Source organism: Podarcis gaigeae (assembly GCF_964106915.1).
Source record: "Podarcis gaigeae genome assembly, chromosome: 16".
Lineage (NCBI taxonomy): Eukaryota > Metazoa > Chordata > Lepidosauria > Squamata > Lacertidae > Podarcis > Podarcis gaigeae.
In genome coordinates, this window is record NC_139693.1 from 12255512 (window position 1) to 12269494 (window position 13983).

A 13983-nucleotide genomic window follows, 5' to 3' on the forward strand; every position below is an offset into this window, starting at 1 on the left:
AGAGGTGTTAGGAAAGGCCAATACTTGGAAATGGAGAGGGAATGGTCATTAGGGGGAAAGACCAGAGCTTATTGGTAAAGCATTGTTCTGCAGGCAGAAGGCGCTAGATTCTGACATCAGGATTCCAGATGTTGCCGGACTCCAATGCCACATCTACACCATGTAATTAAAACTGAGACTTTAGTGTCACCGGCCCAGTCTGGTGAAATAATCTGACTTGACGATCAGAAGGTCAGTGGTTTGAATCCCCGCGACGGGGTGAGCTCCCGTTGCTCAGTCACTGCTCCTGCCAACCTAGCAGTTCGAAAGCATGTCAAAGTGCAAATAGATAAATAGGTACTGCTCTGGCGGGAAGGTAAACGGTGATTCCGTGCGCTGCTCTGGTTCGCCAGAAGCAGCTTAGTCATGCTGGCCACATGACCCGGAAGCTGTACACCGGCTCCCTTGGCCAATAAAGCGAGATGAGCGCCGCAACCCCAGAGTCGACCACAACTGGACCTAATGGTCAGGGGTCCCTTTACCTTTTAGAGATTCAGCAGGTTCTTCCTGCGCCCCCTTTTAAACACCTGCTGAAAACCTTTGTGTTTTGCCAAGCCTATGCAGGCACTATGCATCCTTCCTCAATGGTTAATTGGTGTCTGTTTTTAAGTTTTTTATATGGTTTTTCTTGTGCGGTTTCATGTTTTATTGCAGTAAATCGCTTCGATTTCTTTTTTAGACATTGGGGTATACACATTTGGTTTTTTAAAAAATAAATCAATAAATGTAAATAAGCAAAATACTATAATACCACTTTATGCAGTCATGGCTTCCCCCAAAGTGTCCTGGAAACTGTAGCCCGTTAAGGCTTCTGAGTAGGAGCGCCAGTTCCAAGTGGCTGAGCTCTTTTGTTCCCCCCTACATATCTGGGTAGGTTCTGCCCCTCCTATGCTCAAAAAGCATGGGTGCAAAGCAGCTCTAGTGACTGGCTTCTTGCCCTCCTGCCACAACACTGGCCTCCACACTTGCCCTCACAAGATGGCGCCTCTGGGGCTGAGAACTGTTAGGAGATCCTTATTCACCTCACACAGCTACAATTCTCAGAGTTCTCTGGGAAGAGTGGCTGTTAAACCACTCTGGGAGATGTAGCTTTGTGAGGGGAACTCGGGTCTCTTAGCAATTCTTTAGCACTCCTAACGGACTACAGTTCCCAGAATTCTTTGGGAGAAGCCATGACACTAAAAACTGGTATATGCAGTTTTAAATGTTTGGTGCAGATGTGCCCTAACTTCCATGAGCCTCTGCCAAGGACAGCCGCTCAGCTAGTGACGGGGGTTGTAGCCCAACAACATTTCACAGGGTCAAAGGTCCCCCATCCCTGACTTCAACAATCTCAAGCGTTGTGGGAAGACTTTGGAGTATCAGGCACCTTCACAGCTTCACGCACTAGCCAATCATCCCAGTGCCTTTTCATTCAGTTGGTGTATTTTTGGGAGAAGGGCTGCAGTTCATTGGTAGAACAGATGCTTTGCATGCAGGAGGTATTGGGTTTGATTCAGTTAAAAACGATCCAGTAGCAGATTGTGGCAAGAGCTCCCTCTCTGCCCCAGACCCTGGAGAGCAGCTGCCAGTCAGAGTGGACAATACTAAGCTAAGCAAACAAATAAGCTGAGCTGATATAAAGCGCTTTCCTGTGTTTATGGTCCTTGTCTGGCAAATTACAGTGGTACCTCAGGTTACATATGCTTCAGGTTACAGACTCTGCTAACCAAGAAACAGTGCTTCAGGTTAAGAACTTTGCTTCAGGTTGAGAACAGAAATCGTGCTCCGGCGGCGCGGCAGAAGCAGGAGGCCCCATTAGCTAAAGTGGTGCTTCAGGTTAAGAACAGGTTCAGGTTAAGTACGGACCTCCAGAACGAATTAAGTACTTAACCCGAGGTACCACTGTATACTGTACATGCATTGTGTGTGTGTGTGTGTGTGTGTGTGTGTGTGTGTGTACACATAGAGGTACAAAAAGGAAAATGATTTAGTAAACAGTGAGGCCAGAAGGCCATTAATGCAAAGCAGCGGGTTTCTGACATTTCTGTGCAAAGCACAAATGTATACAAGATAAGGACCACATTTCCGGTGATAAATCAGCCCAGCTAATCTAGAAATCTAGATAGCTGCCCTTATTTTGCACGCACTTGGCTCTCCACAGAAACACTGCGTATCCACTCTTTACACTTCACGGCCTTTTGGCTCTGCTGTTTAAAATGCACGTGCATATATGTAATTAATAAAATCTGCTCCCTAAGGATAAACACTTCTACTTTCCGATAAAGCAGGCGATAGGCTGGGCATAGATAACCTTTGGCCTGTCAAGGGCTGCAATCTCTTGGAGGTGACCCCTGAGGCACTGCATGCTGGCTACGGGTGGGGCAGCGGAGGGCAGCGCCTGAGCAAAAAGGCTGCTGTGGGGAGAGACACATAAGGTTACTGAGGGCCACAGGACTGTTCAGGATAATCACCGATGCTCTAATGCACAAAAGATGGCGCCAGATTAAGTATTTTACAGCGCTGTCATGTCTAACTTCAGAAATAAGCCCCGCTGAGTTGAACAGCAGTATCTCAGTATGGGGTATGGGGAGGGGAAGGGGGGGTCACCTGAACGGATGGCAGAGACAGGCAGTATCCGATGCCCCACAAATTTGCCCCCCTCTTCAAAGACAGCTATACGCAGCGAGGCTAATGTAGGAAGCACCACCTGAGGGGACAGACAAGACAGGTGTATTATTAGGGGAAAGGCAGAAACACAAAGACACAACACCTTCCATTGTGATTTTTAGAATTGGAATTTGAAGGGTCCTATAGGTCACCTAGGGACCCAGGTGGCGCTGTGGCCTAAACCACAGAGCCTAGGACTTGCTGATCAGAAGGTTGGCAGTTCGAATCCCCGTGACGGGGTGAGCTCCCGTTGCTCGGTCCCTGCTCCTGCCAACCTAGCAGTTCGAAAGCACGTCAAAGTGCAAGTAGATAAATAGGTACCGCTCCGACGGGAAGGTAAATAGCGTTTCCATGTGCTGCTCTGGTTCGCCCGAAGCGGCTTAGTCATGCTGGCCACATGACCCGGAAGCTGCACGCCGGCTCCCTTGGCCAATAAAGCGAGATGAGCGCCGCAACCCCAGAGTCAGTCACGACTGGACCTAATGGTCAAGGGTCCCTTTACCTTTATAGGCCACCTAGAACAACCCACTGGCTGCTGGAGGAAATTCAGAACACTGCCCAAACCTCCACTTGGAGGGCTCCACGTTTAGCATGCCAAAAGCCAAAACTGTTGGAACAGTCCCACTTGCTTAACTTATGGAATCTCCATCTACATTTCATAAGACCCCCTCCACACTACAAGCATGCAGCTGTTTCATACTATTTTCAAAAGAAAGCTGGAAGTTGTAGTTTGACAGCCCCCATCCAGAGTGGCTGGGGAAACTCAGCCAGATGGGCGTGGTATAAATAACTTCTTCTTCTTCTTCTTCTTCTTCTTCTTCTTCTTCTTCTTCTTCTTCTTCTTATTATTATTATTATCAGGGGTACGAAAAACTGTTAACGACATATCTAGCTCTGCCTTAAAGGACTACAATTCCCAAGGTTGTTTGGGTAAGGGAGGTAGCAAATATTAAACCACTTGATGGCATTGATCTGTCCCTACACAGGCAAGTACAATTAAGAAAATACACTCTGCATATGCTCAGAAGCATTCTTATTTTAGGGAGCTAAGATACCAAATTCAAATTAGATTTAAACATAGACGTTATTATGGCTTCTTCAAGAGCCGAGTCCTTGTGCTAGAACTGCATTCACCAATACCTTGTGGAACAAAAAAGGTTCCTCATCCCACACTGGGTTGAAAGAATTCCCCTGCGATGTCCGTGTCCGGAATTTGCGCTTGGTGTCCACTGGCAGCCCAAACATGTCCACCTCAACGTAGATGCCCACCCGCTTATCCGAAAGAAATTGTCCTGAGATTATCTGGGAGTGGGATGGGGAAGAGGGGGAAAGACAGAGAGAGATGGGACCAAATGTTTACTGTTTATAAAGTGAGAAGTGTTAACTCTTCTCTATATTTTTCATTGGGAGGACAGTATTGTTCAAATCCTTGTTTTAAATCAGTGTGGGGAACCTGCCTCTAGCAGTTGCCCAATCAGGTGCAAGCAGGGCATGGAAGAAAGAGCTCCCCGTTTTTGTTTAAATCTCCCAGTAATACATTAAGCTGGCAACTAGTCATAGCAACAGCCCATGGGTGAGGAACCTGTAGCCCTTCAGAAACTACTGAAAAACAGCTCCCATCACCGCTGACCACTGGCTATGCTGCTGGGAGCTGGTGTCTAGCAACATCTGGAGGGCCACAAGTTCATCAGCCCTGCAACAACCCTGCAAACCACCACCCTTCGAACCTTCACTTTGACGGTATTCGCCACGATGCCATCAATGATATCTTCGGTGAAGGGGTCAAAGAGCTTGTCCTGGCGCCGCATGAACTCTGGCTTGAGCAGGTACCCGCTCCGGCGATTGTACTCAAAGGTGCCCAGATTCAGCTGCATTGGCAGGTCTGGGCAAACAGAGATTCAAGCACAAGTGTCGATACATCATACAAGCGAGAACAACCAATATTCTATCCTTCCTCCTCCCCCGCCTCTTGAAACCTCCATCTCTGAACAGCACAGAGACTCTACAGCAGGGATGCGGGGAAGCTGTAAACCTCCAAATGTTGTTGGCCTACATCTCCCATCATCCTTCACCACTGGCCATGCTGGCTGGGGCAGATGGGAGTTGGAGTTCAGCAACATATGGAGGACCATAGGCTCCCCCATTACTGCCTTATGCATACATGAAAGTGAACTGTGTGTGTTTAAATCCCTCCCTTTTTAATTTGGTAGGAAAATAAGTCAAGAGAGTTGCCACGGGTCTTTCCTGCTTCTGGCCAGCTTAAACCAAAACACAGACCACCAGCTATGTCTGGCAACCCACCAGAGGCTTAAAAAGCTTTTTTTTTTCCCCCTTCCTGCCTGGGACTGACAAAAAAAAATATGCAACCCAGAGGATGGGAAGGCTGTTCCTTTCTTTCATATGAAGGCAGCCTCAGCGCTGTGGGCCCAAAAATGTGGAGTTTCCTTTGGGCTGAGCTTAGACATGCACCCTCCTTGTGAAGTATAAGACACACGACAAGGATTTTCTTATTCCAGAAGTCATTTAGTTTGGTTTTACTGTCGTATTCTCTGAATGGTTTATTTTTCATGCACCCTGCTTAGAAATGCTAATGATTAAGCAGTATATAAATGCCGTAGATAAAATAAAACACATGTGAAATAAGTTTCTAGCCCTCATTGTTAGCAAGCAGAGGGGGGGAAAGAGGATGGCACTTACCAAGCGACTGGAAATTGAGTGCCACCATCTGGCAGCCGGCATTCCAGAAGACTTGAGGCATGTAGTTGGAGGAATCCACTCGGGTCCCTTTGGGGTATATCCGGCTCAGCTGCTGCTTGTTGTATCTGGGCAAGGGGTGCTTGTCAAGGCAACAGCCAACGAGGGCACCTCAACTCTACCATGGCCATCAATGATCATGGATCAGCTGGGAGCACTCAACATGCCCTTGAAGGCATTCCGTTTTCTCAGGCTCTCCGTCCCTCTTTCTAACATTAGTCATCAATTACTTACACACGTAAACACACACAACAAGACGTAACCAAAGGGTGGGAAACCTTGCCAGCTCAAGGGCCACGTTCTCTTCTGGGCCATGTCCCAGGGGCCACATGCCAGTGGTGGGCAGGGACGAAGGCAAAAGTGGACGGAGCAATTGATACAAATTTTACCTTTGCACAATAGGCTAGCTTCTACACACGCTGCTGGAGAAATCCTGGAGAGCTGAAGAGTGTAGACACTGGCCAGGATTGGAGCCTATTGTACAAAATGCAAGAATCCTATACATTGTTCCACCCACTTCCGCATCTGGCTCCACCCACAATTGGTATGTCACACACACACACACACACACTTGCCCATAAGGGAACGAGGTCCTCCAAACTGAAACCGGATTCCTCATTCTTGGCCTAAGAGAGACCAATGGTCCAATCCAATAAAACTGATGTCATCCCTTTGCTCATGGAGAGGCTTAGACTACCTGATTTTACCACTGAGCATTTGCAGTTACTCCCCCAACTCCTACTAATGCCTGGGTCTACAGAATGAGCCCCACATACATAACCTCCTATCTTGGATTTTCTTTCCCACAGTTCCCATGGGGAGGACAATGCAGGAGCCAGTTCCAACTGGTGCCCATTGGGACTAGTAGGGCAGAAGGCAGGGAGCCCAACAGAAGGTGGTGCCAGAGCCTATGATGGGCAGAGCCACTCCTGGACTGCTTATAAGAAAGAAGGCAGAATGAACTTGGTGGCCCCATTTGCCCTAATGGATCAGTCTCTACTAACAGAAGTGGTTCCAAGCACTCAAAACAGTTGTACCATTCACTGTTGTAGCAAAAAGGTGCTGCCACAGGGATTCATCTAGGGCCTCATCTACACTAGACATTTAAAGCAGTACCATATCCCTTTCAACAGTCATCGCTTCCCCCAAAGGGTCCTGGGAACTGTGGTTTGGTAAGGGTGCTTACAGGAGACCCCTATTTTCCTCACAGAGCTAAGGAGTTCTCTGGGAAGAGGGGCTGACTTGCTAAACCACTCTGGGAACAAAAGCTCTGTGAAGGGGAATAGCGTGTGTGTGTGTCTCCTAGCGAGACTCAGCACCCTTCTCGAACTAGCGCTCCCATGATTCCAAGGGGGAAGCCATGACTGGTTGAAGTGGTAGGTACAGCACAGATAAGGCCTAGGGGCTGCTCAGCAGTGAGGTCAACTCTGCTTCAACCCACCCTACATCACCAGGCAGGATACTCAACGAACTCCATGGGGCTGTTGGTCAGCTGCTCCAAACCTTTGGTCTCCACGAAGGAAGACATCTCGTAAGATTTGTTGCGTTCTTGGGAAGAGAGAAGTAAAAAAGGCACCGTGTTAATGCTCCAAGTTATGCAGACAGCCTTGCGCACACACCTCTCCCAAACTGCCTACTGCTGCTTCTTCCCTATCAGGGGAATATTTACACACTGGGAAGAATGTCAATGGGGAGAGGGTCATAGCTCAGTGGTAGAGAGCACACACTTCAAATGCAGGTGGTCCCAGGTTCAAATCCCTGGCGTCCCCAGTTATAAAGGAATCAGAAAAAGACCCTTTTCTGTCAGAGACCCTTGAAAGGTGATGTCAGAATAGAGTGCTAGTCAGAAAGCTTGTCCAAACGTAGGCTGCATGTGCACCATTTAAAGCCTTGGATACGACTGGAATCCAAGGCCACATCCGCACTATATGTTTAAAACAGCATCTTACCACTTTAAACAGCAATGGCTCCCCTGCCCAAAGAATCCTGGGAACTGCAGTTTGTGAAGGGTGCTTAGAGTTGATAGGAAACGCTTTATTCCCCTCACAGAGTTACAATTCCCAGAATTCTCTGCAACGAGAGGTTGACTGTTAAACCACTCTAGGATAATGGAGGTAGAATACAGCCATGTTGGCTAGTAGAGACATGACCTTGCCAACAAAGGTCCATATAGTTAAAGCTATGTTTTCCCAGTAGTGATGTATGGAAGTGAGAACTGGACCATAAAGAAGGCTGGTCGCCGAAGAATGGATGCTTTTAAATATGGTGTCGGAGGAGACTCTTGAGAGTCCCATGGTCTGCAAGAAGACCAAACCTCTCCATTCTGAAGGAAATCAGCCCTGAGTGCTCACTGGAAGGACAGATTGTGAAGCTTAGGCTCCAATACTTTGGCCACCTCATGAGAAGAGGAGACTCCCTGGAAAAGACCCTGATGTTGGGAAAGATGGAGGGCACAAGGAGAAGGGGACGACAGAGAACGAGATGGTTGGACAGTCTTCTTGAAGCTACAAACATGAGTTTGACCAAACTGCGGGAGGCAGTGGGGGACAGAAGTGCCTGGCGTGCTCTGGTCCATGGGGTCACAAAGAGTCGGACACGACTAAACAACTGAACAACAACAACAATTCTCAGCACCCTTCACAAACTAAAGCTCCCAGAATCCTTTTGGGGAAGCCATGACTGTTTAAAGTGGTATCACACTGCTTTAAATGTATGCTGTGAATGTGGCCTACATCTGACAATGCATGGAGGGCCACAGATTGCCTGCTCCTAAACTTACACCCAACACCTTACTGCCAGCGTCCATCCCCCTCCCCGCTCTCACTCACTCCTGGCCACCTCGAAGCATTTGAACTTGACAGGTTCGATGTAGTTCACCAGTGTAGACATCTCTTCTGTGGCATTGACTTCGCTGCTTGCGGTGCCCTGTCACAAGGGGGAGAGGGGAGGACAAGGGGAGATGGAAACAGTTTAGAAAAAAAATAGTTTAAGATCACATCTGCACCTTATGTTGAAAGCACTCTTTAAACGTGTGTGTACACACACACAAATATATACACACATTTGTGTATGCATGCCGCTTAATGCATTAAGTGATGCCATAATGTCATATTCCTGTTACTACAATTTATGGGGAGAAATGATGGTCAAATGTGATGAGGCATTTAAAGTTTTTTGGCATCGGCCCACCTGCCATTTGTAGCATCAAATTCTATTATCGTTATTATTACGTTTCAATCCCACCTTTCCTCTGAGGAGTTTAAGGTGGCGTCTGCCACTCTCCCCTTCACCCTTTTCTCCTCACAGCAATCCTATGAGGTAAATTAGACCTAGAGTTGCAGACGGACCCTCTAGGCCACCCAGTGATCTTCATGGCCAAGTAGGGATTTGAGTGATGGCCTCCCAGACCCTCCCAGTCCAACACACTCTTAACTGCTACACCACATTGGCTCTCCACCCAGAAGTCTGCTTAAAATACAGTGTACACAACACTCAAACCAGTCCCCTTGACACCGGTGATGGGGACCCCTCTGTTGTCGGCCTACAACATCTCCCATTATCATCCTGGACAACACTGGCTGAGGCTGATGGGAGTTGAAGTCCATCAACATCTAGAGGGGCCACAGGTTTCAGATCCCTGCTTTGCACGCACCTCATCTGTCGTGGGCTTTTTGGGGTCCGGCTGCTCTTCCTCCTCTTCGCTCTCAGCTTCACGGTCTGGACATGGAAGGAAGAAAAGAGGTTAGAAGCTAAAGGCCAAAATGTAGTTAAGGTGGGGGGAGATGATTCCTGAACCCTGAAGGGCAATGAACTGAGGACACATTTACAATATACTACAAACTTAAAAATAATAATGGATTAATGTATTCCCACTCCCCATAGAATGGGTGTGCGTGAGAGAGAGACATCACTGATGCAAGATTGTGTTCTGACCTGCTGCTCCTTCCTTCCTCAGAAGCAAAAGTAGCTAGCTTGCTTCCAATGTAAAGTCTTGCTCAAACTTTTAACAGCCCCAAGTGGGCTATGAGCTGCTGAATCAGAGGATCACAAAATATGGTATTCTTTTATTGACTTTGTTAAGACAAACATATTGACTTATGGAACCTTATGGAGAGACACTTTCATTAGATTGTCTTTCCTGAAATGTCTAAAACTGCAACCATGAGCTGCTGTTTCACTTTTCTTTCTGTACAACTTATAAGCCCTGTTTTCCTTGTATGTGTATGTTTTGTTACTTGAAATTAAAAATCAATTAAATTAAAAAAAACCAAAAAACAGCAGCAACAGTGAATACCAATCCCATTCCCTGAATTGACTTCTGTTCCAGACATGGCAAGAATAAGCGAACATTGGCCAGCCATTTCCCTTACTGATTTTTTTTCTTTAAATTTTTAATACTTTACTGTTCAAACCAAACCATTAAAATCATTAAAATAAGGGATTCTAACAAGTAATATTCAACAAAATAAAGATGTCTGTATTCAAATAGTATCAGTGTTACAGCAAACTGAAAGCAGCATAATGTTGAACATTATCATTAAACTTGTTATTCCAAAGCATTGTAAAAAGTAGCCCTTTTACCATCAACATGTTAGGCTTTTTATATGTATTCTTGTACAATAAGTTAACTTAATCATTCTTACTGTAGACCAAATTTTGTCAAACTATCTACATACAGTCAGAGACATACCTTCCCTCAATTTTTAGGCTGCAGTTATACTATTTCTCAGTCTTTTCAGAGACAGCATCCTTCAAATAACCGAGTAGACATATTTTGGGTTCTAAGGATACATGGTATCCTAACATGTCCGGAATACTAATCTGAATGGATTTCCAATTTCCCCTCCAATTTTCATTTGAATTTTCTGGCAACTCAACTGACAACTCAATTGGTACCTCAGGTACCTCAGACAGTCTCCTGTCTTCCTCGAAGGATACTCACCAATAGACTTGCGGGGTTCAATCAGCTTCGCTATTCTGTCAGAAGACTTCTCCTCACCGTTGGTCATGACTGGTGACAGTATCTCAGCCTGCTCTGCAAAAGGAGAGCCTGTTGTTGTTGTTTTTTTTTGGGGGGGAGGTCAGGAAGCGAGGGAGGAAAACAATTTTAAAAAGTGTGAGCGGCAAGAAAACATAGAGCTTATGCAATACAAGGGATAATTGAGAAGGGGGCTGCATATATACCATGTATTTAAAGCCCTCAAAAGCACCCTCAGAACTGTGGTTTACTCATTACAGCTACAATCTTCAGCACCTTTAACAAACTACAGTTCCTAGGATTCTTTGGGGTAAAACATGTGGATGGTGTGTATGCAGCCTATTTTCCAAAAGGGAAAAACAAACAGAGAAAGAAGTCTTAATTCTTGCACCTTTGAACCAGTGAGACAAGATCAGGTGCGTTCTTCCACCTAACTGGATGAAGACCTGGAAAACTAGAGTTCAAACCCTCCCTCAGCCATTAAGACAGTTGAATGGGTGATGTTGGGCCAATCACTGTCTCTCATCCTACGTCACAAGGTGGTTGTGAGGATAAAACGGAGATGGGATGAACAGCATTCACAACCGTGAGTTCCAGGGAGGGAAGGTGGGCTATACAATGAATTAATAATACAGTAGATAAAATTCTAGAGTGTAAAGGACCTCAAAGATCAACGCAGGCAATCCTCTTATAGGGTAGCCATTCAGTCTCTGAATTAAAAAACAACAACCCTCTAACCAAACTGAACTCACCATCTTCCAAGGTAAATCTGCTCCACTAAACTGTTTGTACCAGCCAGAAGTCCTTTTCAACATTTAGTTTAAAATTGCATTGTCATTTCTGAATCCTTTATTTTGGGTCCTACCCTCGAGGTGTGACAGAAAATAAGTTTCCTCCATCTTCTATGAGACAGGCCCTCAAATATGAGAGTACATAGGAAGATCTGGCCTGGACCCCAAATAAAGGGAGAGGGATAAAGCTCCAAAGGCATTGAAATCCCAGCTTGGGAGGAAGGTGGGATATAAATACATTAAATAATGATGATTAAAGACCTCTCCCCTCTCTTTGGAGGGAACGGCCCTGGCTCTTTCTGACCAACGAGAACCATAGCCATGCTTGTCAGGTAGGAGGAGAGCTGACGTCCTATCTCCCAGGTAGGCATCTTAAGCTACCCTTCTGCATTTGAATAAAACTGGTGGGAGATATGCGACCCTTGGCTCGAGGGGAAATGGCGTGGAAAAGAGTCCAGGGCTTTTTCTCTACAGCCCTAATGAGTCCGTGCCAAGTATTGTCAACGTACTCATCAATGCCAGGCTAAAAGAGCTGGAGAGCAGCTGTATTAAACATTGATGAATCATATTCTGAGGTTTCCTACACTGTGCTCTTTCCTGTGCCTGCAGTAGCTATACATGTGTGGGGAGATACTTAGCGTATAACACTGAAAGATCGCATCTCCCTTTACCTGGCTGCAAAGATTCTCGGGTGAGCACCTCCTCTCGCTCCATTTAACATCAGAGGCACAGTTGGTGTCAACAGGAGAGAGAGAGAGAGAGAGAGAGAGAGAGAGAGAGAGAGAGGAGAGAGAGACTTTTCTGTGGCTGCTCCCAGACTGAGGAACTCCCTCCTAGGGGAAGTTTGATTGCCTCCCTCTTTGTTGCCCTTCCGCCAGAAGGCTAAGACCTTCCTGTTCAGACAGACCTTTGGAAACTAAGCTGGCTGCTGGGACGCTGTCAGGGTAAACTGTGCTTGTATGGCTGGCTCTACATGTGTTTTATTGTGTTTTAACTTTTGATTTCAAATCGTTTGTTTTTATTACTTCATATTTCATAACAATGTATTTTTAAAAAATAATGTTCTATGCCACCTTAATTCCCAACTCAGGAGAAAGGCAGGATACAAAGACATTGAACAATAACAGCAATTCTGCCGCTTTGATGCAGAAGTTCCCCATGTACCACCTCTAGTTAAACGGAGCAAGGTTCTCTTTTTTTAAAAAAAAAAGATATTTATTAACATTTCAAAAATAATACAGAAAAAACAAAACACAAAAAAATTTCAAATATAAAAAATACAAAACTAAAAACAATTTAAAAACAAGTAAAATTTCATTCCCTTATTTTCTTATAACTTACTTCCCAGACCTCCTCATACCTCCCCTTTTTGTATTCCAATTTCTAATTATTAATTCAGCAAATCCTCACCCTTAATTTTCATTTAATTTTCAACCTTTCTTTTCTTTTTACTTAATCATTACAGCTGAAAACCACTTAATTTCTAAACCAACATCATTCTAACATTCATTAAAAACGGAGCAAGGTTCTCAACGATCGATACTGCCTCAAGGCAGACAGCAGGGCTGGGCTAGAGGGAGTGCCGCTCTGACTGTTGACAGCTAAGCTCAGATGTTTCAAGGAGGAAGCAAAAGCAGGGGGATTTGATTTTCACTTACTCTGCCCCTGCTTCTGGGTCTGATGCAAAGAAGGAAGGAAATGGGTGCTGTGCCTCGCATCAGCCTCCAGTATAGTTTTCTGGCTTCGTAAGAAGGCATAAGAAGTGCCTGCTGAACCAGGCCAAAGGCCCATCTGGTGCAGCATCCTGTTCTCACAGTGGCCAACCAGAAGCCTGTGGGGAACCAGCAAGCAGGATTCGAACACAAGAGCACTCTCCCCTGCTGTGGCTTCCACCAACTGGTATTCAGAAGCATTGCTGTGAAGGCAGAGCAGAGCAGAGCTTTCATGGTCAGCAGCCATCAATAGCCCTCTCCTCCTCCATGAATTTGCTTGATCCTCTTTTAAAACCATCCAAGCTAATGGCCACCACTGCCTCCTGCGGAAGCGAGTTCCATAGTTTTAACTCTGCACTGCATGAAGAAGTTCTTTAGGGTTGCCATGTGTCCTCTTTTTCCAGGACACATCCTCTTTTTCAGGGGTAAAATTTCTGTCCGGGTGGATTTTCTAAATTTGCCAAAATGTCTCTGGCTATACTTTCTGGATGAGACATAGCCATAGCTGCATTTTTAATTGCATTTTAACCTGTATTTTAAATTGGGTTGTTGTTTTTCCCCCTCTCCCCCTCTCTTTCCCCCCCTACAGTGGTACCTCGGGTTAAGTACTTAATTCGTTCCAGAGGTCCGTTCTTAAGCTGAAACTGTTCTTAACCTGAAGCACCACTTTAGCTAATGGGGCCTCCCGCTGCTGCCGTGCCGCCAGAGCCCGATTTCTGTTCTTATCCTGAAGCAAAGTTCTTAACCTGAAGCACTATTTCTGGGTTAGCAGAGTCTGTAACCTGAAGCGTATGTAACCTGAAGCGTATGTAACCCGAGGTACCACTGTATTATGTTTTTACTGAGATTTTATTAGTGTTAGCCGCCCTGAGCCCGGCTCTGGCCAGGGAGGGCGGGGTATAAATAAAATTTATTATTATTATTATTATTATTGGTGGCTGAAGACTTGTTTTCCTCTTCTCTCCTCCTGCCCCTTCAGCAATAGATCACAGCTTCTATAGCCTATGTATAGTACGAGTATTTAAAATGAGAGTTGCCACAGCGTCCCTTTTTTTTGCTC

At 45.7% G+C, this 13983-nt stretch overlaps 1 protein-coding gene across 2 annotated transcripts in view; it reads right to left on the bottom strand.

The window, feature by feature from the left end:
• Positions 1-13983, bottom strand: part of PLCB3 (phospholipase C beta 3) — a 67969-nt gene that overhangs the window by 18686 nt on the left and 35300 nt on the right. For both annotated transcript variants that reach the window (XM_083715541.1, XM_083715540.1), the window contains exons 15-22: positions 10385-10492; positions 9095-9159; positions 8271-8367; positions 6906-6990; positions 5386-5510; positions 4416-4570; positions 3829-3990; positions 2629-2728 (exon numbers count right to left, since the gene is read on the bottom strand). In XM_083715541.1, coding sequence (XP_083571667.1) covers positions 2629-2728; positions 3829-3990; positions 4416-4570; positions 5386-5510; positions 6906-6990; positions 8271-8367; positions 9095-9159; positions 10385-10492 — 897 coding nt within the window. The remainder of the gene's footprint in view (positions 1-2628; positions 2729-3828; positions 3991-4415; positions 4571-5385; positions 5511-6905; positions 6991-8270; positions 8368-9094; positions 9160-10384; positions 10493-13983) is intronic.